Source organism: Platalea leucorodia (assembly GCF_965183815.1).
Source record: "Platalea leucorodia genome assembly, chromosome: 7".
NCBI classification, from domain to species: Eukaryota; Metazoa; Chordata; class Aves; order Pelecaniformes; family Threskiornithidae; genus Platalea; species Platalea leucorodia.
In genome coordinates, this window is record NC_138829.1 from 4,988,512 (window position 1) to 5,015,835 (window position 27,324).

At 48.2% G+C, this 27,324-nt stretch overlaps 1 protein-coding gene across 1 annotated transcript; it reads right to left on the reverse strand.

The window, feature by feature from the left end:
• Positions 1 to 1,981: 1,981 nt before the first annotated feature.
• Positions 1,982 to 11,892, reverse strand: TBPL2 (TATA-box binding protein like 2; the record flags this gene model as incomplete). The annotated part of the gene is made up of 7 exons (XM_082318783.1): positions 1,982 to 2,061; positions 3,837 to 3,931; positions 5,540 to 5,707; positions 6,588 to 6,679; positions 7,348 to 7,435; positions 8,456 to 8,868; positions 11,842 to 11,892. The coding sequence occupies 7 exons, from the start codon at positions 11,890 to 11,892 to the stop codon at positions 1,982 to 1,984; spliced, it is 987 nt and encodes a 328-aa protein (XP_082174909.1).
• Between the last annotated feature and the right edge of the window lie 15,432 nt (positions 11,893 to 27,324).

Consider the following 27,324-nt stretch of genomic DNA (forward strand, 5'->3'; position numbering starts at 1 on the left):
CGTCAGTCCTCTGTGCGAGGCCAGAGTGGGAAACACCAGGCAACTGGAAGGGAAACAGAGTCCACACAAGGCAGAATAACTTAAAGCAATACCCCCTTAAAAAAAAATCACAACAAAACCAAAACATGTCCCAGTTTAAAAAAAAAAAAAGAAAATGAGAGAATCCCAGCCTATATTGTTTCCTCTTCCTAGTGCTACAAAACATGAACAGCACTATGCAGGTAGAGCCAAACCTGTGTTTTTTAAGACAAGAGTTGCCATAGCAAACATTACGTTATCAGCTCAGTGAAAAGGCACAGAGCCCACTTCTTATCTTTAAGACTTTATCCACACTTCTAAAGAGCATTAACTTTACTGGTGAAATTATGTGGCTCTTAATTAAAATGCAATTTCTTGAAGAGGGCTCATCTTAGATCAACTTTTTCCAGCATCCCAGTAAGAGCAGGTTGTTTTTCACTTGGAGAAGAATATTGTAACTCAACGCTTATCAGCTTTTACAGCTACAGTGCAAATAGAAGTCCAGCCCATAGCTGTGGAAAGTCTACAGCACCAGAAAACAAACAGAAAAGCAAGCCTCTGTTTAGAATAGATTTGAGTGTGGAAACGCACAGTTTGCCTGTGACAAAGGAACTGATAACATAGTTAAGACCAGTTTATCATAAGGAAGCGCATGAAGTTTTTCAAACTTTTTTCCAGAGGAGCGGCGAGACAGCTACAAAAGCACTTGCGAGACATCGCAGACACAGAAGTTGGAATCACATCCTTGCCAAATCAGAAATAAACTCGTGACAGCAAAACTAAGCCCAGCAGGACGCCGACAGCCTGTTCTGTATTAAGCCATTGCCCGAGAGGGACAGACTTGGCCTGGGTTACGCTTAAGTCACCTGACAGCAACCTCTAGTGGCTCAGGGAGTTTCCTGACATATCTGTCCCATCTTCAGCAGGGAACAGGGGAGGACACAAGACAAACTCCAGCGGGGCCAAAGCCCCGTTCTGGGAAAAACAAACGCACACACACACACACCCCCTTGCTTCCAGGGAATCACGGGAGGTACCAGAACAGTCAAGGGATAATCTTTGCACTGTTCCTAGTCACATCACCAGTCTGAGCATGCCGCCTTTTGCAAAGGAAGCCTTGAGTTCCCTTGGAGATAAAAAAAAAAAAAACCAAACACAAGAACCCCCACTGTATTTTCCTCAAGCCCATTTTAAAGGCAGTTCCTAACCAACATGTTTTTGTCTGGGCCAAGCAACAAACTCCCATCAGCTGAGGGGACTTGAGCATTACACATGGGTACCATTTTGTTAAAATCTGATTTGTGTCGTGCCAAATTAGATCATTTGCTTAGCTACCCCTCCGCCCCCAGACTTTCTAGGTGTGTTCCAGCACTGCCAGGGCCCTCAAATGTCTTCCCTGGAACAGGAGTACCGACACCATAACACACAAGAGTTTATCCAGCTGGTAGGACCGGAGGGATTTGGTACGTGGCCTCTACAATCACTGTCTTCAAAACACTGACATCAAGTCATGCTGGATTTTGTAGACTATATTGTAGGCAAAAATATATTTTGAGTTTCAAGATGAAAGTACAACATTGCAGGAGCTAGGTTTCAGTACACCTAGAGCTGAGGATTTTGATAAAGCTCGTTTGAAGTGCAGTGTTGATTCAGGAAGAGAGACATGGTATTACAAAATACTTTAAGTGCCACCTCAATATGCGTTCTATTAAAAGTACATTCGCCAATTTTTTTCAGCTTGGCAGAAGTTGTCAGAACTCCAGCGGATTAACAGACAGCTAATCTGAAAGCAAAAAAGCCATTTCACAAACTATAGAAAGGCATCAGCATTTATAGCGTTCAGAATAGCATCATTTGCTTAATAATCCACAACCGTAAAATGGGGTCCAGCAACACCCTTGCTTCTGTTCCGTGCACAGTAATACAAACCCAAGTATTGTTCTTACTTGCTTTATGGGCCATGCTATGATGCTTTCTTGAAACCTTTTAGAATGGGGTAGATGTTCTCAAACGCCTCATAGATTTCAGAACGCTCTTTTGCTCCTAGAAAGACATTTAGGAAAAAACACGTTAAGAATTAACAGAGTGTTGAGAACAACTGAATGCAACTCAAACCTAATGATAAGATTACAAACCATGAAGCAACACAGGAGTTTAAAAGCAACTTACTATTAGTTTAAGGCAGAATTTCTATCATACTTCTGCCACCAATTTCTAGCTTGCTTTGCTGTAAGACTAGACTGGTTTTGTTTAATCTGTGGAACCAAAACAGCAGTTGGCTACTCTTGACAGATGCAAAACATTGCCTTTGGGGGAAAAAAAACCTGAGAAGAACCATGGTATTATCTGCTCAACAGTAACAGCTCTGCCTGTTGGCGAGGTAAGTGGAAAGATAGAAACAAGAAATGAAGGGCATTTATTTCACTACTGGAAGCTGATCCACAGTTTGAGAACTCCCCTCCTCCAGTTCTGAGGAGCATTTGTATTTTTACGCTGCGTTAGGGCACCTGTGATTTCAAAGCTGGCCTTTTCCGTGTTACTGCAAGCAAATATTTCATACCAAGCCTTGTACACTAACTGTACTGCAGTAGGCAGGAACATTCCTTGACAGTGACACTACTCTGCCATGCCAGTGCAACAACCGTTCGCTACAAAAAACCTGCGTTTAAGTGAACTAGCAGTTGTGGCACTCAGGGTGAACGTGTAAACCTTTCCCTCAGAACACTTGGACACAACTAATTCATCTGCATTACTACAACTTTTACTTTCAAAAGTAAAGTTACTTTCAAGTTACTTTCTTTACAAGGGGAAAAAAAAAAAAAAAAACCCTTACAGCTAGGCAGATTCCATTTTGTCATTACAGTTGGGCCCAGTGTTCGCGGACAAGGACTCGCCTCGGTCCTTCCGGGCCTGCTGCACTCCAAGGGTGTTGCAATTAGTGTATCCAAAAATGCGAGTACCAGTGGAATGGAACTGGCCAGATTTTACTGGACCCAAGACGAAGGTGGGGGGACATTGGAGGGGGAAGCATTCAAGGTTTGTATGAGTGCCCCATGTTTCAGTCAGCCAAGCTCATTCGTGATTTACGATTGTAAGAATCTCTGGCTAAAGGCAAGCGCTTCTCTTTTGTCTTTCAGGTACCTCAAAGCTGCGTTGTGAATATACATATAGCATTTGGGTCCTCTGGGAACAAGTACCATTACCTTTCAATACACCTGAATAAAAGTATTTTAGTGAGCTTTACAAAAAAACGCATTAGGAACACGCACTCAGGAATTCAGCTTTTTTGACATGGGATCTGAGGCGCAGATACCTGCTGAGCACACTTACTCAGCAAGCCTTTTGCCTCATGAGTGTTTTGCCAAACAGTCTGGAACGAGTTGTTAGATCTCCGCCCTTTCCTCTAATAATCCCTACTAAATGTTGTCAGTGAAGTGTTTTAAGCAGTTTGCTTCCTGTCCTAACAATTTTAAATGGCTTATCGTGACATTCGTATTTAAGTGACTGAGTAGTTACTGGCATGTCAGCATCCTGGTGGGATTCTGTACACTGACACACGGAATTATACTTTGAATAAAGATACTCAAGTTTAACGACATGGAAATTTGAGACACTGTATGAAGCAACGAAGAATTCTAGTGCAACAATACTGATATCATTATCTGCAGAAAACACAGATAAGCAGCAGTAGGCATTAAAAAAGATCACTGAGTGGCTTTACTGTGGCAAGATATTAGTTTAGCTGATGTTCAATTTAAACACTTTCCCAGAAGATGTGGTAGCACTTGATTACAGATACGCAGAGGGAGACCACTTACCAGTCAGTACAACTTTCCCCGACACAAAGATAAGCAACACTATCCTTGGTTTGACCATCCTATAGATAAGGCCAGGAAACAGTTCAGGTTCATAGCTGTTTCAAAGCAAGCAGGTAAGATTAGTAAAATGCAAATACTGTTTCAATGTCGTATGCATAAAGCGCTCTTTAATTATACTAACAATAGAGTAATTAAACCCACAGATTTTAGCTAGCTCCCCAGAGAGAGGCAGGTCCAGTTTTAGACATCTTCCAGAGAAACCTGGTAATCCCAGCTGGAGCTGGTAGTTCTTCTTCCTGCTTACTTTTAAAGATTTCTGAGCAACTTCTGAATCTGATTTTCCATAGCATTGAAACCCTTCTTGTAATCTTCAAACAGTACTCAAATCCTTCTGAGTCTGCAAAGAGCCCTTATCAGGAAGCATCTTGTGCGACTAAGACAAGATGACAGCCAAGTGAATCTTTAATATATATTTAGACCCCAAATTAAATGCAAAATATTAAATGCAGTGCTAATAAAAGACACAACTGAATTTTGATTTTGTCAGTGCTGAAATCTTCACCCTTTCCTCAGTGATAGCAATAACTAGTTCTGAACAAGCCCATCTTGAAGGCACAGCATGCCCATCACTCAACGACAGGTTTATTTTAAATTGATGGCTAATAGACATCCAGACAGAAAGAACTGAAGCGATATCCCAGAAACACACCATATTTTCAGTTCTGTATTTTGCAGCTGGAATCTGGCTTTGTGCCTGAAGTTTAGAAACCTTATCCTTGCAGATAGGCATCTGGTTTGACCAGAGTTAAGAGGCCTGCTTAGTATTAAAGGTTCACAATGGAGCATAGACCAGGTTCAAGTAGCTTAAGAGCTGCTCCAATTAAACCTGAATTGTTTAATCAAGACCAGTTATTTTCCTGTTGACATGGTCTGCAGTGAAGAAAAGATACCCACTAAGGTTTGATATTGCACTTGGCAATAACAGGAGACTCGTAAAATTCTGATCACCAACACGGCTCAGATTAATGAGTTTCTGGTGCACGTTTCTCTGCTGATATGGAGCAACACTGAAGATTGTGTCAAACAACAATATTCATGGTCAAAGAAAGCTTTTACAAAAGAGAATCTCTTCATTAACCAACTGAGCAAAGAACCCAGGAGCTTCTTGCACTTCTTCAGCACTTCACCAGACCTCACATGCATCCAGTTTACCCCAGAAGTGACCGAACGCTTGGTGTAGCATGCTCTCAGGTGCAAGGTTTCTAAAGCTGGTGGTTATGGTGTCCCTGCAAGGGAGAAAGCAGCAAACACCACGCGGGAGGGCAACTTCAAAGAGCCCCTCACTGTTGAACTGTGTCAGTCAGGGTTTCACGCGCTGGAAGCTTTACTGCTCGCTGCTGTACCTCATCCTGGCAATTACGCAGAGGCTCATTTTGGCCTGTGCCCCGCTTGGAACAGGAGTTATTGCAGAAGATAAACCTTACTATCTTTATTGTAACACAGGGTGTCTACAGCCACTTCATGCTTTCTGAACCAGTGAGCATGTCTTTTGGTGAGCAAAAAAGACATGCTTGATATTCAGTATCCAGTTAATTATTACTCTCGTTTGCCAGGCTTGTACAGCCTCAGAATTTGAGTCTGTTTGCAGCTTACAAAGACACTGCTCCAAGTTGCACGGGGTTGTAACTCTAACTTCCACATACCTGCTGAACTGCTGGTGAGTGAGAACCAAGCCTTCCAGCCGGATGGGGAACCGCACGTCACAGCTCCCAACCATATTCTGGATCTTAAAGTCCAGGAACTTGGCAGGGAACCCAAGCTTCTGCACCACACGCGCATACTTCCTGGCTGCGAGCCGTGATTGCTCTTCACTGAAGGAAGAGCAGAAGGGGAGAGCAGCTTTGATTAGTGCTTTCTTCTGCTCTCAAGCTGGAAGTCAGTTTAGAGCCACCACCGTGCTAATCTGTCCTCCAGAAAAAGATATGCTACTGCTTAAAATAGCAAGCCTCTCTCCCCAGAGCCACTTCAGGGAGCTAAAAGGAAAGAGGCACGTTGTCATTCCCTTTCCTGTGGTCTATTTGAGCACAGTGGAGCACGTTGCATCACCCAGGAGTTCCCCTCTTCAGAGGTTTCTCAGTTCCTTACAACAGCTTCTCAGAGCTGATCCAAAGGGAGACTGCAGACACCAGTACAGTCATCTAGCTAGCTGGGAAGGTGGCAGGGGTTGGAGAAGAGGTCTCCTAAGCTGCAAGTTAATGCATTATCTCATTGACAGTTTAGGGACATTAAAAAAATCAAGGCAGCTGCTGAACTTTAGGAAAAGAGCTTCAAAGTACAGAAATAATCTTTGCTTTTCTCCAATTCTCATTTTCTCTAGAGGCAGATGTGTTGACTGGTGAACCCAGACACTGAAGAGGGACTTGACAGACACAAGTTATGTCCTAATTCACTTTAAAGTCGGCGAGAAATGCAAATAACCCCTTAACAATTCCTGGGCATTTTAGCAGCTTTTCTGCTAATGTCTGCTCAGCTCAATCTATATTCAGGGCCAGAAGCACGCAGTTCAGTAATTACTAAACTGCCATCATGAAGAAAGCTAGACATTTTTCAATGCCAGTGCTTCATCTTTTTCTTGCAATTATGACAGCCCTCTGCTAGATAATTTAAACAACGTTTTCTGACATTTTTCATCAGAATATAGGCATAGCTGCAAGACCCAGACCTTTAGAGGGAAGGAAAAACAAAAAATACCTTTTGGCTCCTGTGCAGACCATTTTTCCTGAACTGAAGATGAGGGCTGTTGTTCGTGGTTCCCTGATTCTCATGATCACAGCAGCAAACCTCTACAAATTCAAAGGAAGACCTCACAGTCCCACTGAGAGATTTTGCCAGTACTGTATTTCTGTTCATTCTATCAAGAACTGTCACTTTGAAAGCTCAACACAGCGTGCATTTGCTTTGTGCTAAGTGTTCATTTACCACCCTGAAGTTATTTTCCACCCCTATAGGACCAGGGGGCTTAAGACTGTAGTCACAGGACCACTGCCTAGTCCCTTACAGTTTGTTGAGCAGTCCAGAGTCACTTGCAGAAACCCAATCTATTCTCAGTAAGTTTCTGCAGTCCAGGCCACTTGCTAAAAGTATCATGTAATACCAGTCTGACTCTAGTAATTCTCTTTAATTCAGTTTTAACCCCACCAGTAAGGGCTACTTGAGCCCTTTCAGCTGGAGGGTAGCTGGCCACAGGTGGGAGAGTTCATCTCCTTTCTTAAACAGCTTGGTAACATCTCATTGCTAGGGCTTTATTCAAAGAAAAAAAAAGTCTCCTTGTGGCCCCCTGTATTTCTTTTAACTTAACAGGCTCAAGTTGCAGAATTTTTTGACTTTCTCTTTGGGTCAAGACAGTACTATGAGAAAAGGGACAAAGCTCATGGTGAATCTGTATGTTAGAATCCAGCAGCACTGAGAAAGGGGAGTGAGAGGGTAAAGCTTAAGAGTCCTGAAGATTTACCTTTGGGTTATACTCTGCATTTCTGGCATGCAGAGCTATGTTCTTCAGATCTAGTTTACAAGCCAAGTTTACAGTTGACACTATATTCCTGAGGAACGAGAGAGGAATTTTCTTATTGCAAAAGCAAGTCACTGCAGAGCCAACCCCCAACATTATTAACTTAATGTGAAGTCACACTCCAACTAATAATTGCCATCAACTGATTTCCTGCCTGCCTCTTTCCCACTCTAGCATTAAGCTACTTTTGGCAAAACTTAAGTAATTCAATACCAAAATTACAGTTTCAGAAATACAACAAGGTACGAAATTATTAGTCCCTGAATACTAAGTTTGAGTCTTCCAATAACTACATCACTGAAGTCTTTTACAGCTTTGAATTGAACCATTACTGAGTGTTTACAGAGTTACCACAGCACTCTTAAGGTAGGTAAGGGTATATTATTCTCTACAGGTATAAACTACTCCATAGTTGCTCTAGCCTAGGCAGGACAGGATCTTTTAACGAGGCCAGAATTTCTCAGACTACTTTTCATGCCCCTTTCCCTTGCTCAGTTCAGACTGTTGTTGGTTTGCTTTTCTGAGTGCAGCATCTTTAAACCCCTGGAGTCTGCTGTCGTCCTTAACATTCTCCTTGCTGGAAGAAATTCTCCTTTTCAAGTATTATTTATCTTCTCATTCTGCAGACTGAAGTAACTAGCAGTACATGCTATATATAAATAATTTGTACCGAACCTGCCGTTGAGAGACTTCATCTCCTATCTCCCAGAAGAGACTTTCCCCCTTAACAAGCCAGAGGCATTTCAGATACTCACCCAGCACGTTTATCAAGTCCACTCTCCCCTGTTTGGCTAAGCTGGGTATTGTTCTGTGCCGGTTTCGTGTTGCACCGATCAGCACAGGATCCAGTTGCCTTCCAGTATTGTCAGTTCATTTGCTCCGCCTCTCCTCAAAGAGGAATAATTGCCCCTCTAGTTTTTTGGGCAGGCTTATTTAAGACCAAACGACACCTGCTACATTCTCCGAGTGAGAAGTCAGAGCAGCACCTTGCAGTTTAAGTGAAACTATGACTATTATATAGGCTATGTATATAATACATACATAAACTTACTGTAACTGAGGAACTATGCCAGAGCTTTCCGATGCAGGTGTCACTGGGGTCATAGGCGTCATTGGTGTCAGAGGAGGACAGATGCCAGATGCTTCAGGAGATGGCTGAGTTGCATCTGGATATGACAAGCTGCTTTCAGCCATGAAGATACCGCTGTCCTCGTTTCTTGATATTGCCCCATCAAGCTCTTTTTGCATTTCATGACCATCTTCAGATAGGGTTTGTTCTTTGTTGTCTTGGGTAATATCTGGAAGAAAGCTGAGGTCCACAGAGGAAAAGTCTGTTGGAAGCTCTTTGGGCTGATTAAATTGAGAACCGAACAAGACATCTTCAGTTGTTTGAATTGGAAGGTCTACATCGTAAGGGCTCATGGGAGCAAACAGCTGAGGACTAGTAGAGAGGTCATCCTTGAATTAAGAAAAAGTGTCATTAAGAATATTCTATTAAAACATTAGCTGGGAGAGTAAATTAAGATTAATCTATTCAATGAGGAAGTAGAAATAACTTTCCCCCTTACATATTATAGCAAAAGAATAAACTTAAGATTTGAAAGCATGTTGCTTGCTTGCCTATCAGCATATAAAAATCCAGATAACTCCAATGGTGGAGATATGCATTTTCCCACCCTGCTTCAAAGGCAGTCTAGAGTACTCCTGGAATACCACAAGTTGTGAAATACTGTATACCTTCAGCAGTGACTGGAGGAACAACATCGGCTTTTGCCCTTCACAGCCATTGTCGTACTCAGGTATGCACATTACCAACATAACTGCTCATCGGTTTTTCCAAGGAGCTGGCATTTTCTGGCTGGCTTTAACTCCCATTCAGTCTGTGACTATTTCCCCTCCCTGCTAACAGGGGACAGTGTCAGTGTTGGGTTTGTGCAACAGAGGGCAGCAGCTCACAGAATCACGAGCAGTTCATTCTTGCAGCTGCTGGAGGTCACCAGACTAATTTAAGTGAGACACAGCCAGCAAAGCCAGCTTTCTTTCCCAGATCAAGCATGCAACATATCTGCAAGCAAGTTCTTGCATACTAATGTCCTTCTTTATCAGCTATTTATTATTAAAAGCTATTTAAAAAGCATCATAATATTGAAGAGGCACGAGTTCAGGAAGGATTTACTCCCTTATCCATTAGGGCATAAGCCTCTAGTTAGTGGAAAGCTTCTTCCAAGAAGGTGGTTTCTGCCAATACCCAGAGCAGGTGACAGCTTGGACTAGATGATCCATACAGGAGGGTTTGTGTGCATTTAGGCATTTTTGGGCTCAAGAGCCAAAAGGACTTGAAAAGTCCAAGCACAAATCAGAACAGGGAATGGCGCAGAAGACGGAGGCCCTCGAGCTGGCAGCAACCGCCTGCGCTCCAGCAGGAGCGGGGTTTCCAGATCAATGCTTTTCAGCCCTGAGCGAGCGCTGCTCCATGTTCTGTGCTAATCAGCTCACTCAGCAATGCAGCCGTGCACACTGGGAGAGCTCTGCTCCTGCTTTGCAGTATAGTTGCCTGTAGACACCTGGAAAACTCTTACTAAGTGACAAATCCTCCCAGAGAACCCTTACTAGCTTGAATACAGACGTGATCAGGTCTAGCTCTGAAAGCATCATGAACACCGAGGTTCAAAACTGTTTCTAAAACTGACTTCTAGATGGAGAGCCTGGCACGAGATCATTCAGGGCAGAATGCTACTGAATAAGACTGGGTACTCCTTAACCCCTTGGCTCTTCGGAAAACTGGATCCAAGAGCAGTATGTGGCAATTAAGAGGTCAGATACAAATGTATTAACAGTTGCAAATAACAACATACTATGGAATAGCTAAAATACTTCTGTTTGAAATAGATATTTTTGAAGTTCGCAACAGAGGAAGGCAGAGTCTCTGCAAGACCGCCGGTAGACTGCACAGGAGCTAATAGGAAAGTTTTGCGTGATCCATGACGCAGAGAAGACGGTACCAAAAAAGCCTCATCACTGCGAGCCTGTGGGACTACTCACACATCACACTAAGGGGCATCAGAGAATGTGAGAAATAATAGTAAAAAAGTTATATGTAAAGCAGACAGTTTGTAGCATAGCTTAAAGAAAGAAGCTGATGGAGAAGTGAGTGGTATATAAGGCTGAAAGCATTAAACAGCTGAAAAACAAACCGAGAAAAGCGACAGAAAGTAAACGGCGTGAAGTAGATAGGAAGATTTGCCTTCTGTTTCTCTCTCATCAGGTTTGCATAGAATTGGCCTGGGAAAAAGCCCGTATAGGGTTAAGTGCTGGGGAAGATTGCCTTCTTGTTAGACAGATGCTCAGAGGCTGTGAAATGGGGCACAAGACCATGTTTATATTGGGCTGGCTGCCAAGGGTTATTGCTATAGACTCTGGGTTAATTAACTTCACTGAAGGCCCCATCAACTGCATAGCTTTGGACATCTCCCAGCAGCTCCAGGAAGGGGGTTTTGCACATAGATCCTGCCTGAGATCACCCAGTTTGGGGCAGCTTGGGGGGAAACAGCCATTTTCACTTCCACTGCAGGAATCCCTGCAGCCCAGGTACACATAAATCAAATCCAGCTGCTTTAAGCAACAGCCTTGGATTTTTTTTTTTTTTCCTTTCTGCAGTGGTCTCTCACACATCTGCTGTTATCAAGTATCCCAGCAAGTCTGAAATACAAAAAGCTCAGTAGCATTTGTAAAACCCTGGTTATACCTCACCACATTCTATACTTTATAGGGCCATATTCAGAGGGCTTTACTGACTGCCACTAGGAGGTCTCTGGGTTTAAACAGCCTGTGCTAAAACCATTTTCTGAGCTGAAAAACAGTTTACAGCAGGATGTAAGTAAAGAAGTTGTGTTCCCTGGGTGAAGATGATGCTCAGCTGTGGAGCCCAGCCCTCTCCCAGTCCCTCACCCTGTTGTCTCTGCAACCACCCAAGACCAGGAGGACTATTCTAAATACCAAGAAGAGATATTTTTGCAAACATTTACCAACCACCATGAAGACACCCGAGCCTCCTGCCCCCTCAGCGCCAACACACCCCAGTACACAGGCTGGCCCTAACACCACTCCACAGAAAGAGTTTAAACACAGCAGCATTCCTCCTGCAGCAGATGAGAGCCCCTCCAGGGCTCCTCCATGCTCCCAGCAGCTCTGCACCATCACGACCCACCACTCCCCTGCTGAGGGCTGGGCCGAAGATGGCGGCCAGGCCGGCGGGGCAGAGGAGCCCCGCAGGGCGGGAGCGCTGCAGTTGGGATGCGGGCGGGAAACGGCGTTCACCGCGGCGTTGGTGGTATAGTGGTGAGCATAGCTGCCTTCCAAGCAGTTGACCCGGGTTCGATTCCCGGCCAACGCAAAGCTCCTTTTTCTTTCCGTATTTCTTTTTTTTCTCCCTTTTACCTGCCCACCGCAGCGCTCCAGGTACCGCTCCAGCGGCGACGCGCCGTCCATGGGCGCAGCCGCCCGCCCGGGCCCCCCAACGCCTCCCCCCGGGCCCGGCTTTAACCCCGAGGGGCGGCACCGGGCGCAGGTGGGGCCGGTCGGGGAGCGGGGCCCAGCGCAGCTGCCTTCAAACACCCCAGCGCTGCCATCCCTCCCCGCTGTGATTTTTTTTACCCCTTTGAGCCTTCCCCCTGCCCTCGGCAGGGCTGTCCGCAGGGGTTTGCTCCCTCCTGTGCAAAGGGCTAGAGAAGTCGGGGTGCCCTCATATGCTTGAGCCCTGCAAACCCAACCTGCTCCCCTCCGCAGGGCTGAGGGTCAATGGGGAGTCAGAGCGGCTGCGACTTAGACCTTGCAAAGATAACGCACCTCCAGCTGGTGCTTTTTAGCGAGCACATGTAACGTGCCCTTAATTTCTCCCACCTGCCTCGTCAAGTGCAATAAGGCACCTCTGGTCCTGCGAGATGAGCTGCCTCCCTTATGGCTTTGAGAGGAGCCCCAGTCCAAAATTATAAACCTCAAACTCAAGGTGTTGCAATAAAACGGCCTATCCTCAGCTAGGCCAGCATTGCTAACAGCGCTTAGGTGGAGGAAGCCATGACTCCTTGCTTTCTGCTGTGAGATTTGCTTGCAAATAGCTGGCTGAGCTGAAAAAACCCTTTAGAAGAAGATGTCAAAGCCCAGGCACGCACCAGGTCTTTGGGAGGTGCCGCTAGGCTCTTCTTGCTGCCTCAGAGGTGTGAAGGGTTAGATTTGTACCCTCTATCCGCGGGGCAGAGCGTACGTGGCTGATGAGCATCCTTCCCTCCTCAGCACAGCCTGCTGGGCTGGTTTCGTGGTATTTCTGGGACTCATCTTGCCTCGGCGCTTTACAGGTGCCAAATCCCCCCGGCCCCAGAAAAATTCAGCCTCAAGCAGGTTGGTTTACATCGCACAGCCTGTCCTGGAGCACCCGGGAGGCAAGTCAAGCAGCAAAGCAAGGAGAGGACTCCCTGGGAGGCTGCACCTTGAATTGCAGAGGCTGGTGGAGCTAGCTTGGACCAGTTCAAGATGGTTAAAACTAAAATGTCCCATTTAGGGCTAGCGGGTGATTGGGGGGTGGTTGCAGAGAGCTCCGTGGCCTCGGCTGCTTTTGCCAGCACAAGAGGACGGGGTGCCAAGGGCCGTGGTGGGGCTCCTTCATGACAGCACGGGTCTGCGTTGCCCAGGGAAGTCATTAAATTCAATGCAGGAATTGCACTGGATTTGTTTTGTCCTCGTGGTGATGTCCTGCAGGGACAGTAGATTGGTGCTCCCCCGGTGCGTGAACGCTGTTGCTGTGCTTAAGCTGGGAAGCTGGAGTTTTGTGGTGGTGATGGTGTTTCCCTGGTGTGGGCATAGCTGTAGCATTGCGGCCGTAGTACCTTGAGTTTCCTCAGCTTATTAATCCTTCGTTGCACTGCAGAACCCCCTGGAGATGAGATATGTCCATCCTGCAGCTCCTAGGGACTGATTTGTCTGCATTTTGTGAACCTGAGATGGAGAGGTCACACCACGGTGTTTAAGTGAGAAAGGCTACATCAGAGACGAACATAAAATACAAACCGCTTGATGTTGGTGTTGCTTCTTGGATAGGGGCATCCTGCAAATGGCACGGGCACCAGCGGGAAGCAATGTGGTTTTGGGTAAGTCATGGAGTTTGGTGCCTCCTCTGTTAAATGGGTGTAAGATTGTTTACCCATCTTGGGGCGGAGAAGAAGGGAAGGTGTTTAGAAAGCTGAGAGATCATCAGAGGAGTCAAGGGTCATGCTGTGTGGACGATTCAAGCTCTCGGGGTTGCTTTGACATAGGGGAAGGGTCTCCTGGATGCTGCCCACGGGAGGGGAGGCACGGCTGTGCCGCGGGCGGGCTCTGTGCTCACAGCCTCCTTCTCGAGGCCGGGCGTCCGCTGGTGGTGGGAGGCTCAGCGAGTGGGGTGCCCAGTGATGGGGAGCCCCGGAGAGCGGCGATCCAGCGAGCAGGAGGCACCCAGTCTCTGGGTCTCCCCTTCTTAGGCATCAGAGGCGTCGTCCTCCCTGCTGCAAGGCGGGGTTCTTCCTTCCTCCTCCAGCAGGAGACTCTGACCCCTGTCATCGATCAGACGTTAATTTAACATGTATCGCTTTGAACTCGTTGAGACTTTTCTAATCATCCAGGTCAAATAACATTAGAAAGGGCAACTATTTTTCCCATCCCAACTTAAAAAAGATTACTTCTGTCTCAAGCTGCCGTGTTTTTTTCCTTTTTTCCCTCCTTTTTTTTTTTTTTTTTTCTTTTTTTATTCCCTTTGGAAAGCAGCAGCCGCCCGGAGCCAGGCCGAGGTGACTCAGGAGCAGGGAAGGAGCCGCGCTCCCTCCCGCATGCCGCAGGCAGCCATTACGCACGTCCCCGAGCAGCGGGAGCCGGTTACGGGGCGATGAATCATCCGAAGTGCCTAGTTACAGTAATGATGAATTGTCATGAGTCTTAATTAGCAAATTGGTTAATTTTACTTAGAAAGTTGATGATTAGTACAACAATAAGTGCTTTGTGCATTCATTGTAACAGTCATTCAATATTGTTCTTCCTTGGATAACTAATTGGAGGAGACTATGCCACAGAGCTTGTCCTAGCATTTCTGTATCGGGCTCTTAAACATTTCTGTAGCAGACATTCCCGCGTTACCTGGATGCTGTAATCTGGTTATGGGACGGGACTAATTACAGGAGACTTCCAAAAACCTGGAAGGGACAAGGAGCAAGTCAGTAAGGAAGCTCTACCTGTTTTATTTAGTGCTCTCAATAGCTGCCTCCTATTCTAGCACGCCAATGCTTCGCTGCTTGCTTTGAAGTTGCTTAATCTGGTTTGGCTTTATCTTATCTTTTTCAGGAGCTAGTTGGGGAATTAAAAGCTCGTGACTGACAACGTTCTGCTTTCTGCTCTCCTGAGCTTTATGCTAAACTTTTATAGCTGTAATTGTAGCTTGTCTCAGGCATAGCTTGCTTCTCCTGGTGCCCTCAGTGCCTGGATCGTTAAAGCCCTGCCTTTGGAGGAGGTAGAAGAGTGCAGGATCGTGTTGCAAGAAAAGAGCAATATGTTATGCACAAGATGTCTCTGAATGCAGCACCTTCCAATGACGGCAGGACTCTGCGCTTCTCTATCAACAACAGAATCCGAGTCTTGTCGCGAAGGTGATTCCTTCTGTTTGGTTTAGCTCTGTTTTGGTCCCTGTGCCTTGATTTCCTTCTTGCCAGGGATGTAAGCAGGGTGAGGTGCTGTGGAGGAGCCCAAAGGGGGGTCAGAGAGAGGAGCGGGCGAGCTGCAGTGAGGTTGGTGGGCTCCACGGGAGCGAAGGACCTGCATGGAGCTGGCAAGGCTCTCGAGAAGCAGCTGCAGCCCAAAAGGCAACTCAGAGGTAGATGCTGGAGTGCCTTCGGTCTGACAAGTGTCACCATTGCTCGCTCTCACTTACTTGTCCCGTAATACTCCATTCTAGACCTGATCAACACTCGTCAGTGTCAGTAGATACTGGATCTATTGGGAGGGAAGGAAAGAAACCACCATCACTATTCACTGAGCAATAGTGAGTAATTTGACTTTTAATTGTGAATTATTAAGTGTATCATCATTAGTTTATGCTGGTTTAAATACGAACAGAATCACGTCCATTAGATTTGACATTTGGTTCTAACTTGCTCCTGTGTAAATCAGGAGTAACCCTCTTACAGAAGTGAGGTTACAACGCTTTGAAATTGGGTCAGAATCGAGTTTAATTTACCAGGTTTGCTGGGTGATGGGAAGGAGGGCTGTACCTTCCCATTTACCCCCTAGTGCCACGTGTCCCTCCCTGCATCGGACAGCGCAGCCCAGGTCGCACAGTGGTAAAGCTGCCCATTCCTTGTCCCAGTAAAACTGGGGCTCTCTTATTCCCTGAAAAGGACAGTAACGGGGGATTTGGTACCCTTACAAGCGTTAGTGGACTCTCAGCATTTGCCCTCTAATGCATGCGCTTTCCATGCTGGCGGGCAGAGACCAGCGTGAGGTCAGTGCTCGGCGTGCATTGGCTTCTGGACCAGGAAAGAAAGTCACTTCTGTCAGATGGAAAAGGGGTAAACTGGCTAGAAAAGAGACATTTTTTCTGGCTTCTACAGAACTATTATGTGCAATGAAGACACTGACTGCCCCCATGTCAGAGAATTGCTGAGAACCAGACCCAGAGAGGATTGCCAAATCCGCCACTGAATGCCAGAGGAAGCACTGTAAGTAAAAGCCATCTGTCTCAACTGAAAGGCTGAATGGTGGCTTTAAAACTATACAGTTAACTTCATTTAATTTTCCTATCTGTGCAAAGCAACAAACTGATTAAACGAAGGCATTCTGTATGTTGTTTGCATAGAAATTCACTCGTCCTGGCCCAGCCATGCTCTTGAGCCTTGTACTGCGGTGTGGGGGAGAGCACATTGGTCTATTTTTATTTTTCATTCTGCATTGCATTTAAAATAGGGCCAGGAAAGGGGGTGTGTGTGTGTTAAACATTGGCTGCCACCTTAATTGCAACCTAGCAATTAATGGCTAGAGGCTTTCTTGGACAGCTCCTCCATGAATGTCACACAGAAATATATCTGACACCTGGGTTCAGAAGTATTCTTCCGTGCTTTTTGTTAAGTCATCTTTCTAATTTTTGTGTCAAATGGTCTGTCTAAATTGAATTGCATTTAAATGAGGTGAGTGCGCGATGGATCATCTGACTGCTGCTGTTTCCCTCCAAGTTTTGTGACAAATCGCTCTAACGCAAACGCCGTGTCTCATACCTTGAACTTACTGCTGCAATTAAATACTGATCCTTTAAGCCTTGTCTGGAAAAAACCAATATAGTAATAGCACTCGTGTGTGTTTGCACAGAAAAGCAGAGGGGTGTGCATATAGCAGCTGATAGCAGACCTCTATGAATTTAGTTTGCAGCGGTCGCAGTAACATTGAAGACATGAGCAATGACATTAGCATGTCTAGGACCTTAAGTGCAAGCTCTCCAGGAATTAGAGCATGTACTGTGATGCCTTCTCTGCTGTGTCAGCTGAGTTAGGCCAGCACAGGACTTTTACTAGCTTATTGTATAGGGGAGGATAGCTGACTCTTATGCAAATACCGTGAGCCAAGGGAGGGTGCTGACCAGTCACTGAAATCCCCACAAAACTTAGTTTTGTCTGAGTGATCAGCAAGATATAATGACTGACACCAGAATGAGTCCGCAGGGTGCACAGCTCGGCGATGAGTCAGTTCTGATTACCTCTCCCTCCAATTAACGGCAAGCAAATCAGCGCTCCTGAGGCAACGAGGACCTCAGGAGAAACTAGACTTCCCCAAAGTGCTGCCAGATGTCAGCAGAAGCTCCGATTCCCCGCCGCCTTGACCTTTTTGTACTTTTAACACACGTAATTAGCTGCTAACACAGTCATGCTTCTGTCACTCTAGCCCTTTGCCCCTGCCAATAAACGCAGTCAGCTTAGCCGTGGCGAAGGAGTCCGTGCCCAGCTCTGCCGTCGTGTGCTCCTGCGCTTCATCTCATTTCCATGCTCGTCCCAGCCGAGCAGGAATCCAGCCTGAGATCCCTTTCGGTTCAGCCGCATCCCTCCATTTGGATCTTCCTCGCTCCTCCTCGCTGTCTGCGCAGTGTCTGTTCATAGGTTTTCCCTTGAATAGGTTATGGCATTAGACATCATGCTTTCTTATACCTTAGCTTTTGTGGTCAGTGTATAGAAGTGCAGTAGGAGTTAATTTTCCCAATGTAATCCAAGATATTGTGGAATATTTTTAAGTATTTTTGGTGTCTGCAGGCTGTAGAAGAAGCTGACTTGTCACAGTGCCCTTCCTTATGAAGGTGTCATTTTTTTCCTCTTCTTTTTTTTCTTCAGCTCACCTATCTGTGACTTGTCAGAAATAATTAAATGCTGTGATTGCTTTGGCCTCCCTTCAACGGGCATTTACCCAACTCATTAATACAAGAGTAGCTCCCTTGGGCTCTGTTTCCACTCGGACCCTTTGACAGGGCTCAGGTAGAGTTGCTAAGGTACGCTCAGCAACGCTTTGAGGAAGAAGGAACCCACACGGGCATGTGTTTGAGAGGGTCCTAAGTTGGCTGTTTTCTAAAACCCAAATAGTGTTGCTCAGATCCATTAGGTTTTGCCTATTAACATTAAAAATACTCACATTTATCCCCAGGTATTTTTACAGTCCCTTTTACTCCCCAGTCGGCATGGGCAAAGCTGCTATCCAAAATAAATGAAGCGTGTGAAGACAGACAGTTTAAAGGCGTTGAGGAATGCAGCTGTTTCAGACCTCTTACATCTCACTCGACTCTCACCTAATTTGTTAATGGGTATGTTTTTCCCTGTAGGACAATAACGCTTTTCTCTGTGACGTTTTATAAAGGACCTTTTAAACCTCCTTTTGTTCCTTTGGGTAAAATCAGTTGAACTGGCTTCTTTTCTGGTGCCTTCCTATTTTCCCTAGAGAATCTGAGTTGGTTCTTAACCCTTTCTGTCCCCCAGGCCTTACGAAGGGTATGATAGAAACCCTCAGATGTCTTACAAGTCTAGACGCAGCATGGGCAGATGGTAAGTTCACTAGGGGGAGGCTTATCACTGTCTAAAAAGATCAGATATATAGGCGAAGAGAAGAATATTTGCTCATTTTAAGTATGGGGAGCTAAATTAGCAACTCGCAGAGGGATCGTGACGCCGCTGGGAATTGTCGCTGGATCTCCTGGGATGCTGGCGGTCCTTAGGCTGTTTGCAGGACGTCTCCTCGGTCTCAAGGATTTGCAAACATTTCCAAGCCTCCAGCCACCCTTGGGACGCAGGTGCGTGTCACCACCGGTGGTGGCAAACTGGGGACCAGAGGACAAAGATCCCCTCCGGCGTGACGCTCATTACACCAGGCAGGCGGCCGCATCCCTTGCGTAGCCACAGACAAAATACTTTCATATTAACTTACTCCGCGGGGGCATGAACATCTGTGATGGTTCCTGCGCTCTTTGATTTATCCAGACAAGCTACGAGCAGTGTTTGCTGCACATTTCCTTAGAAGTTTGTCACCGCCTGACGCGCACCGTTCCCGTGATGCCTCGCAGAGCTCGATCGATGTCCTTCCCCGACCACGGGAGGAAAACACGCTGAGCCAGCCGTGCAGGCTGCTTCGGCGGTGGGATACCTTACCCTCATGCTGAAAGAGCTCTTGGAGCAGAAGGTCTGTCTGACTTTCCATTTCTCACCCCCCCCCCCCCGTTTCTCACTGCGTGTTGTTTCTCTTTTCTACCCATCCTGCTACATTTCAGGCGAGTTACAGGTCTGTGCATAGCGTTGGTGTTGCAAACATGTTTTTTTGCAAAGGAAAATATCTTCATTCCGTCGGTATTGATGAAGAAGAGTATTAATTTAAAACTTGCTATAGATTAACCTAGAACAGCATAGATAACAGCTGGGTGCAATGAATGATGAATCGGAGAAGAGATTTGAGCTGTCAGTGTGATACCACACAGGGAGTGTTTTACAGGAGACAAGGTATTTTCTGTCATTTCTTCATTTGCTTTGCCTAACGATACCCATCCAATCTTCAAAAATCATCTCCTGCTAGGATGCTACCAAGACAGAAGCAGCATATTTGAAACTTGCTTTGAAACGGTACTCCTAATGTTAGCTCAAAGCATGGTTATTACTGTGCTGCTCGGAAAGCTGCTTTTCTGCCCCGCTTCCCTGTGATCCCTTTAGCTATATCTGATTCTGAAGGCTTGAAATCTCCAGATTAGAAATTAAATTCCACCTCTGTGGCCCAGACCTGATGACCCACTGGAGTCCCAGCAAATACGTTTTCCTCTACAGTGAGCTCTTGCAGCTAAAGCTGTTGCTTTTCGGTCAAGATTGAACTCTTTTGGAAGAAAAGACGGTTAAAGCCATGCGGTAGAGGCGTAAGAGTAATTAGTGACTTGAAAATGAGTAGGGATTATTCAGACTGCTGGCAGGCCCTGATCTTGCGAGGATTTAGGTGCTTGCTTTATTCTTGCATGTCTCAGTGCGTAGGACGGTCGGGAAGGCTCTGTCTCGGGCTGACGGGGGATTTCGGGTGGCCGTGGCATGGCCAGAGGCGATGAGCTGTGCCGCCGGGCGAGATGCAGCACTCAGGGCAGCAGACAGCAATTGCTGCAGCTACGTTGGGTATAAACCGCAGCGTTTTGGGAGCGGGCACGTGTGCTGCTCGGGCGTCCGGTACCGCAACAGCAGCCTGGGGAGGGGAGGGAAGGGATTTTCCATAGGGATTTCCCATGGGATTTCCATTTTATTTTGCAAATGGGAAAGCTCAGAGCGACTAGTCCCAGGCCTGTGCTAGGAGGCGAGGACTGAAGAGCCTGAAGGGAAGCTGTCAGAAATTACGATTTAACTCTGATCACTCTGAAAACGTCAGTCCCTGAGGCGGGCACTGAGTTGTTCGGGTGTCTTTAGTTGCGCTGCTCATAGTTGGTCCTTGTTTGAACGTGATAGAATTGAGCAGCAGAGTCTTAAACACCCTGTTTTGGGCTTTTCAGTGCTCTGTTTTAATGGTGAAATCCAGAAATGGAAGGGGAGTGTCATTTATAAATACACAGTTTTTTCAGTGAGCTCTGAAACAGCTTCTAACAGTTCACTTTACGAGCTGGATTTTCAGCAGGACAAAATATGACCATGATCATTGCAGTTTAATTAAAAACGTATATACATTGTGATAGCGCGTGGATTATGTGGAGACTTGTATTAGCCTGATGGATTTTTATCCTGGTCACATACGATGTCAGGGTTTAAACCATTGGCTTTTTATTATGAGCTTTTATTCTTCTCGCAAGAGTTTCCAGCATCATTTCTGCTGACACACTGCTTAGGACAGATGTATTTTTATTCCCTTACAGTTAGATTGGATCAAACATCTTTTTCCATGTAGCTCAAGTTTCCACAGTGAAGTTACTCCTAATTTACTACTCCGAGAAGAAAATTGTAGTCATTTTTGTGATTTTCTTTAGCAGCAGTTGAAATCTTTCTGGCACACGCTTGTGTGATTTATTAATTTCCACTTCCTACCAATTGTAGGAATTCATACTTGTAAATAGTATAAAAATCTAATGCCAATAAAAAGAGACAGAGAGAAAATCCAGCATTTGGTAACCTTTTTTTTTTTCCCCCACCTGGAAAGAGAGGCTGAATCAGTGAGGTGTTGAAACTTGCAGGGTGCTTGTTTCTGGCGTTGATAAGGCGCTCTCACGTTCTTATATAAAATACTAAATTAACAATAACCAGCTTCCACGACTTACAGCCCCGCTAAGCGCAGAGCTTGCCTTTCTCCCGGGCCTCCTCTGAATCCACAGATCTGAAGGCTTTTTCCCTGTGATCTGAGAAAGCAAAATTCCTGACAAAACTAATGACTTGGGGCTCCTGCGGCATTTTAAAACCTTTTCTTTTTCCCCATGAGCGGCTGCCTAATGTGACTGGGATTTTGGTGACTGTTTGCCTTATTTTCTCCCTGCGGTTGGGGATATTCAGCATCGTTAGCCTGCCTGGCTGATCTGCACAGCAGTAGCTCTCCTGTGAATTTTTCCACCAGGTTTCTCAGTCTGCATAATCTAGAAAATTTATTGCTTTACGTATTGGGCAATGGTACGCAACATATGATTTAAAAGCATTTTCGGGTCCTTATATCACGCTTTATGCTGTGATGTTGTGGCAAATGTGTAAGACACATGAAGGACCAGAAATTTCTGAGCTGGTAGTAAGCAGTATGTTCTCAGCTGAGACCCCTTCAGAGCAAGCAGTGACCAAACAGCGGGGCGATTGCCTCCAAATCCTGGAAAGTGGGGGAAAATCAAAAGCTTCTGTAGCTGTGGCAGCTGGATTTGCGCTCTGTGCTCTTCCATTCCTCAAGAGGGGTGGACCTGTCCCTCCTATGTCCTTCCCCGGCTCTTGGCCCCAGCTTTTCTCTCCCTGTTGGCAAGACCCCCCCCCATCCCCTCTCCGTGGGGCAGCAAATCTGTTCCCATTCCTGGGAAACAGTGATTTGGTTCTGATGCCAGCTGGAAAACTCTGCTGTGGACAAAAGCAATGAAACATTGGCAAAAGCTCCTGCTGCCGAGCCCCGCCACAACCACTGCAGCTACCGAAGTGATTAATATAAGGAAGATTTGGCCTTAAATTTGCACCTTGCAAGCGTAGGGTGCGGATGCTGCCTTTGGCTGGCTCATGTGCCAGCAGCGCTCCGGCAAGAGCGGAGTGACCGGCCGGGATATGCTGAGCCAGGAAAGCGCCGGGATGAAGCAGCAAAATGCTGCCTCGCCAGCTGATGGCCGGTGCCGCGTTCAAAGCGGCTGCCTCCCGCACCTCCCCGTGCACAACGCCGCTGGCGTGGCCTTGCCTCCGGGCTCGCTCAGCCTCGCACGCAAGGCGCAGCTTCCGCCAGCATCCGCCTTGCGCCGCTGCCTTTGTTTGCTCCAGAGAGTTTGGAAACGCGGCGGTAGCCTGCAGCTGAGTGACACACATGGCTGGCGAAGAGGGTAATGATGAGCCCTTAGTGCAGCTCCATGCAAATCCTTCTTTGATACCCAACGCTGCGGAGCAGTTGAGTTCTCAAAGGTGCTTTGGGACAAATAAACAAATCGTTTGCTCTGAGCAACAGGGCCTGGAAGTTAAACCAGACTCTTCATTGCCAGAGGTCTGAAGAAATGGCGGGAGGGTGCGTGCAAAGCCCTGGGGTGATGCCAGCCTCCCTGTTTTCCCAGGATAACTCCCTTTTGCCAACCTCTTTCCCGTTGCAGAGCGACCAGCCACTGTGGATGCTGCAGCCAGGCTCGGGACGTGGGTCCTGACCAGTGCCAGCACCGACCCACAGCCACCGCTGGCTCCGCTGTCCTTGTCACCATTCCGGCTGCCAAAAAGATGAATTTTCTCATGCTGCTTTTTTCCATCAATGTTTTGGGCTCCGGGAAGCTGAGAGTTAATGTCAGTCCCCCAGCGATGGAGCTGGACGGGTGCCCTTGGTGGCTTCTTTTGCTGTTTCGTTGTCCCCAACTAACTACATGACAGAGCAGCAGTTTTCATCCCCGTGGGTACCCGCAGATCCACGGTCAGCTGCTGATCTCATGTGCGAGCTGTTGCCATGTTTGAGGTGAAAGAAATCTGCCCCGCGAGCACTTCGGGAAGGATCCATGTCAGAGGGAAGAAAAAAATCAGGGCTTTAAGAAGTCAGAGCTGAAAAAATCTGGTTAAGCTCCCCCCAGTTGCAGACTGATGGGGCCGTGATTGAAGGAGCCCCTGGTAGGTTGTGTGCTGCGAGTGGGGCGGCTCCACGCTGCAGATCCAGGCGGTTTTAAGGCAATTAAGGGAAATTTAGGGGCAAGCCCTGTTTCTGGTCATGGAGGGGGTGTCCTTCGTGTCCCGGGGGAGGTGTTGGGGTGCGCTGGGCCTGACTGCCCCGGGCCCGTGGGGTCCCCACGCCTGCCCACCCTGCCAGCTCCTGGGAAGGAGGTGCAGTGGGAGCCGGCTGGCACTGGGGGGTTAATTAGGGAGGGTGGTCCCTGTCCGTGGGGGGGGGGCTCCTGTCCGTGGAAGGTCTGGGCAGTGGGATCCCTGCGTGGGGGAGGCCTGAGGGGGGTGTGGTACCCACCCATGGGTGGGGAGATCCCTGGGGATCCCTGCGTGGGGGAGGTCCCTTGGGGGGGGGGGATTCTCACGCTTGGGTGGGGTCTGGGTGGATGTACCCACGCCTGTGGCAACCTGGGTGGGAGGATCCCTGCCTGTGGGAGGTCTGGGTGGGTGATCCCTGTCCGTGGGTGGGGTCTGGGTGGGGAGATCCCGGGGGATCCCTGCAGGGGGGAGGCCTGGGTGGGTGATCCCTGTTCATGGGTGGGGTCTGGGTGGGGAGATCTCAGAGGATCCCTGCGTGGGGGAGGTCTGGGTAGGTGGGATCCCCGGGTGGGTGGGGTCTGGGTGGGGAGATCCCAAAGGATCCCTGCGTGGGGGAGGTCTAGGTGGGTGATCCCCACGCAAAGGTGGGGGATCCCTGCGTGGGGGAGGTCTGGGTGGGTGGGATCCCCGGGTGGGGGAGCTCTGGGTGGGTGATCCCTGTCCGTGGGTGGGGTCTGGGTGGGGAGATCCCTGGGGATCCCTGCGTGGGGGCGGGATCCCCGGGTGGGGGAGTCTGGGTGGGTGATCCCCACGAATAGGTGGGGGCTCCCCGGGTGGGGGCGATCCCCATGGGCACGGGCAGGGTCTGGCTGCAGGGACCCACACACGTGGGAAACCCGGGCGGGAGGCTCCCTGCGCCCGGTGGGCGATCCCTGTTTCTGGGGGTATCCCAGCGCCCGCGGGCCCCCCACGCCCGGGCGGGCTCTGGCAGGGGTGACCCCTGCGTGGGGCCGGCGGGCGGCTGGGGCACCCGGCGGGGAGGGAGGGACGGAGGGACGGAGGGAGGGAGGCGGTGTCGGCGGCGTCGCGCCTTTAACGAGCGGGGGGGCCGGCAGACGCGGCGGACGTGCGGTGCCGCCTCCGCCCGCCCGCCCGCCTTCCCTTCCTGCCCGCCCGCCAGCGCCGCGCAGGCACCGGCTCGCCGCCGCTCCGTCCCCGCTCCGCACGGCTTGGCCCGGCTCGGCCTCGCCGCGCCTGACGGTGAGTCCCGCCCGGGGAGCTACCGGCGCGGAGGGCCGGGGCCGGGGCCTGCCCGCGGCCTGCCCGCTGAGGGGCGGCGGGGCCTAGGCCTCGGCGTGGCCGGGCCGCGGGCGGGCGGCGCCGGCAGGTGGGCGGCGGGGCGGGCCCCGGGGCTGCGGCCCGGCCGGCGGGTTCCCGGCGGCGCGGCCCCCGCTGCCCTCCCGGGGCCGGCCTGGGGGGGGCCGGGGCCGGGGGGAAGCCGCTCCCACCCGCGGGCGTGGGCCGGTGGGGTGGCTCCTGCTGCCGGCCTCCGGCCGCCGCGGCTCTGGGGCCCGCCTGGGCAGCGGGGGATCGGTGCCTCCCGAGCGCATCTCGGTAACCTTCCCGAAGCCACGTTAACCGGTAAAAACAAGGGGGGAAGAACCGCAAAATGATGTATCGGTCGTCTTCCCTGGGTCTGCGTCGTTGCCTGCCCGCTGCCAGAGGCGCCAGCCTGCGAAGGGTGGCTAAGTAAAGATCTACCCCCAAATTACGATTTATAAGAATTTCCCGTGGCCTTCGAGCCCTGGGTGAGGTTAGGCGTGAACCGAACACTGCAGCGCCCGGCTGGCCTTGCAAACTTTAATGAAGCATTGCGCTTCGCCGGCTGAAACAGCCTGGCCCATTTTGTATTCCTGTAGCGGTGTTAACTGCGTGCGGTAAAACGTACTGCTTCTTCCCATGTCGGTAGGTTATGTTTGTCAGCGGTATTATATTATTTTTTTTTAAAACTGCCTGTGCCCTTTGGTACAGCCCTGGTATGGGTCGCATGCAGCTGCGTTAACCCTGGAGGTGTTAATACCCCCCTGCTTCTCCTCCTCTACTCACAGCTTACTCCCTTGCTGGAAGCCTTCCTCCGCTGTGCAGGCTATTGAGAGGGGAAGAAAAGTTAAGGTGGCAAAGCTGTGTCTTTTATACCCAACTAATTTCAATTGATGAAGTATTTTAATTGAGTAGGTGGTTATTAAGAATAACATAGTGTCTTTTCTGCATTAGGCAATACCAAATGCTTCTTTCTAGTGATGTGCATGCACCTGTGTGCTTTAGGCTTGTCAGTTTATAACCTTTTTTTTTCCCAAAGGCTCTGCTGTGTATTTTGAGATCAGTTAGAAAAACTCGAAGAAGATCATTTCTTGCTTTGTGGGAGTGAGTTGTGGAAGAGGAGCTGAGCTGATGCTCTGCTGTAGTCCTTTTCTGTTTAAAATTCTCTCTCTTTTTTTTGGTTTTTTTTTTTCCTTTACTGTTTCCATTGCCGCCTCTGTCCAACAACACACATGGTATTTAGTAGACATAACTGACAAGTTCGATTTAACATCTCTTTACATATGACAAGGCAGAAATCCCTCGCAGGAAAGTCTGAATTGATTGCTGCAGAAGTTAAAAGGGGATTCAGTTCCCACGTTCCACCTTCTTTCACATATTTTTCTTGCCTGGTGGATCGCTAACGTCCTCCTGTTTGGTTTGGGCTGGAAGCGTTTCTCTGCCTCGTGGACCTCTTCCCTATAACTGCACTGTAATTTCTGTCCGCGAACAGGCTATGCAACTCGCTTTACCACATATTTTTTCTCTTGCCTCATATGCTGATGCTGCTTTCTGCATACTGTGATTAAAATAACTTTTGTGTGTAACTGCAGCAGGGAAAGGTTGGGGTTTGGATAGAAACACTAATTCTCTGTTAGAGTTATTACCAAATACCTTTTTTGTTAGGTTTTTTTTCCACCCCACCCCCCCCACCCCCCCCCCGCCCTTATCTGGCCAGTCTCAAGAAGATGCTTTCTGCTCTCAGAAGGAGCAGCAGCAGTAGGATATGAAGAACACAATTAGTTTTTAATTTGATCCTTTATCCCCACTGTCATAAAACCCCTATTACAGATAACTTAGCCTGCTAACTACTTTGTTTTTGAAACCCCTTGAAGAAAAGGGAAAGACTTGCTCAAGCCTGTGTAGAACTGTGGTGTTATTCGGTTAGCCACGTAACAGCTTTCCTTTGCATCATCGGCTCTTACTGTTGGAGATGAGATGGTTATGGCTCAAAAGTGTCTAATCATTGCTTGATCATCGGTACTGTAAAGGCAGTGTCAGCAAAATGCTTCAGAAACTGAAGTTGTCCGTGAATTTCGGAGATGGGTATAGATTAAATATGTTTTTGGCCAAGACCCTTAAGCATAAGGACATGGGGGGAGAGGACATGTGTTTTATTTTAAGCATCAAACTTGGTTGCTCCTAATCCCTTCCCCCGCTGCTGCCAAGACACCCACCTCTTGCCATTGACTTTGCGAGAGCTTCAGCTCCCAAGTTTAGTTCCCTGATCATACCCCGATTACGTGCCTGAGTAAATAGTGCGAATACCCCCTGGGCCGCCCTGGAGGGGTGGGGAAGAAGCAGAAGAGAGAGTGGCAGGAGGAGGGTAATTCTTCGTTCCTGCTCTAAGCTGCGGTAGCAAGCTGGCCGATAAGAACCCGAGAGCGGAAGGGAGCCCCCGATCAAGTTTAGTTTCCCCATTTATAGCACCCATCCGTGCTGTGGATGCCTTTCAGAACGTAACTGCTTTTAAGGCGAAACTCGATCGGTTTATTCTTCGCCCCCATCTCTGCGGGAGAGCTGTTGGAGAGCCTCCTCTAAGTCTCAGCAATTGCTGAATTTCCATCCTCATGGTGTTTATGACTGGTTGGTATAATTTGTTTTTGTTCTAGTGTTGCCATTTGGTTTAAATGGGTGTTTTCCTTCCCTGATGTAATTAGAGGGAGCAATC